Source organism: Gigantopelta aegis, chromosome 10 (assembly GCF_016097555.1).
Source record: "Gigantopelta aegis isolate Gae_Host chromosome 10, Gae_host_genome, whole genome shotgun sequence".
NCBI classification, from domain to species: domain Eukaryota; kingdom Metazoa; phylum Mollusca; class Gastropoda; order Neomphalida; family Peltospiridae; genus Gigantopelta; species Gigantopelta aegis.
Window position 1 is genome coordinate 39371760 of NC_054708.1, and position 2222 is coordinate 39373981.

General features: G+C 44.0%; 1 protein-coding gene across 1 annotated transcript; it reads left to right on the plus strand.

The window, feature by feature from the left end:
• The first annotated feature begins 643 nt into the window (after positions 1-643).
• On the plus strand, positions 644-1975 carry LOC121383620 (probable G-protein coupled receptor 83). Its single transcript, XM_041513713.1, has one exon. It carries the CDS (start codon positions 644-646, stop codon positions 1973-1975), a length of 1332 nt encoding a protein of 443 aa, XP_041369647.1.
• Positions 1976-2222: the final 247 nt, after the last annotated feature.

Sequence of the window (2222 nt, forward strand, 5' to 3'; positions counted from 1 at the left end):
ACAAAGTACCCAAATTGAAAAATTATTAATATGGTGTGTGTGTGTGTGGGGGGGGGGGGGGGGTAAGCCTGAAACTGCAATACATGTACACTTTATGCTAATAAAGGTTCTTAATTGTTTCTTTTTCTCTTTTTGTTTTTTGAGGGGTTGGGGGGGGGGGGGTGAGTTCCCATTCATAAACAATGCTGTTAATAGTTGTAATATGTCGGTAACATGGATTATTTTTTTATAACTTTGGTGGTTTTAGTGGAAACAATTATTTTAAAATTTTAATAGGTACGGTAACTTTATTCTAAACTGATGAAAATTATTTGCATATTTTTCTAAACAAACCATAAAGCATGCCCAATGAGCCTATCTGTTGTTTAAATTGACACATTGACTAAACATGATCTCAGTATGAAAAATGGACATTTAAAAAGTTAATTATTTTAATTTACTGTTTTTTTGTTTTATTAACAGTAAAAATTGGGCAAGTGAATTTTCAAATCCACTGGCCCTATGGCAAGTGAATTTTAAAAATATTCTAGAACCCCTGTATATAACTGTAACAAATATTGTGGAGTGTTAAACATCTTCATCTAATTATTATGTTTGGTTTATTTTCAGTGTCAAGTTCATCATTGTGAAAACTAAAAACAAGATGGCCTTTGACGACTGGAGCGAACTGAATAATTTCCTGAACAACGACAGAAACAAAACGGAACGTTTCCTCGGACTGCTATTCAACAATTCTCAGTATAACGGTACCTTTCGCAGCCCATCAATATTTCGAAAAGACAAAGTAGCAGAAAACAGCATATTGATCATCGCCTACTCCATACTGTGTGTCATATCTCTCTTTGGCAATTCTCTAGTGTGTTATGTGATTTTAAAAAACAAACGTTTGCACACTGCCACCAATTTCTTCATAGCCAATCTAGCCATATCGGACCTGCTGGTGACGTGCCTGAACGTCCCATTCAACATCATCCGTCACATGATGGACGACTGGCTGCTGGGCGACTTCTTGTGTAACCTGGTGAACTTCTCGCTGATGGTGTCCGTGTACGTCTCCACGTACACCCTGACAGTGATCGCCATCGACCGGCACAGGCTCGTCCTCACGCCGCTCTCATTCCGCATGTCCAAACTCAGAGCGGTCTGCATTCTAGGCTTCGTCTGGATCGGCGCCATTTCTCTCGCACTGCCTTATGGGATATACCAGAAGGTGAAGGACGTGAACCTGATTTACACGACGGTGAGGCGGTGTCGGACGGAATACCCCGAGCCCAGCGATATGTTCGAGCAGTACCTGACGGTGTTAACCATTATTATGCAATACTGCACGCCGCTCACTCTGATCGCCCTAGCGTACGGACGGATAGTCCTCAGACTGTGGGCTCGGACGCACGTGGGTGCGGTCACGGCTCACCAGCAGCTGTCCCAGCATAACGCGAAGAAGAGGAGTATAAAACTGCTCATCACCGTCGTGGTGGTGTTCGCCTTGTGTTGGTTGCCTTTAAACCTGTACCACCTGCTGACCGACCTTCACCCCAACACGGCCATGTTTCACTACGACAGCACGACATTCTTCATCTGCCACTGGGTCGCTATCAGCAGCACGTGCTACAACCCGTTCGTGTATTGCTGGCTGAACGAACAGTTCCGAGAGGAGGTTAAGGCCAGGTTTCGCTGGTGTTATCACTACACGTTAAAGGTGCACCCTCGGACGGACACAGAGGGACTTCCCGATGACGTGCATCCAATCAAACGCCACAGGCTGAGAAGTAGCACGCACAGCTCGAGTCGCACGATCAGTCTCAGAAGGGAGACAATTCTCACCCCAGAAAAAGAGGACTTTAGTCCCATGCATGTGTTGATGTACAAGTACGAGAGTGCGGCACCTCATAACGGTAAACAGATAGCGAGAGACGAAGCTATAGAGTTGATACCAAAATACGAAAATGGAAAAGTGGAATTCTTCGCCATATAGTGAAACTTTAAAGAAAAAAACTAAAATGTCTTACTGTCTTACGATCAGTTAAGATATGAAAAAATGGCCTAGTTCGTGTACTGGTTAAGACATCAGTCTCACGGCTGGTAGCCACATGTAAGTACTGGATTCGCACCCCGGTACCGGATTCACCCAGAGTTAATTTTAACAACTAACCATTAATCGGCTGATCTGGAAAGACACATTAGACACCTGAGGTGTGTGCCCAGGACAGTGTACTTGGATC

Bases quoted from the DNA above. Each gene is read 5' to 3' on its own strand.
- LOC121383620 (XM_041513713.1), top strand. From the start codon at position 644: ATGGCCTTTGACGACTGGAGCGAACTGAATAATTTCCTGAACAACGAC.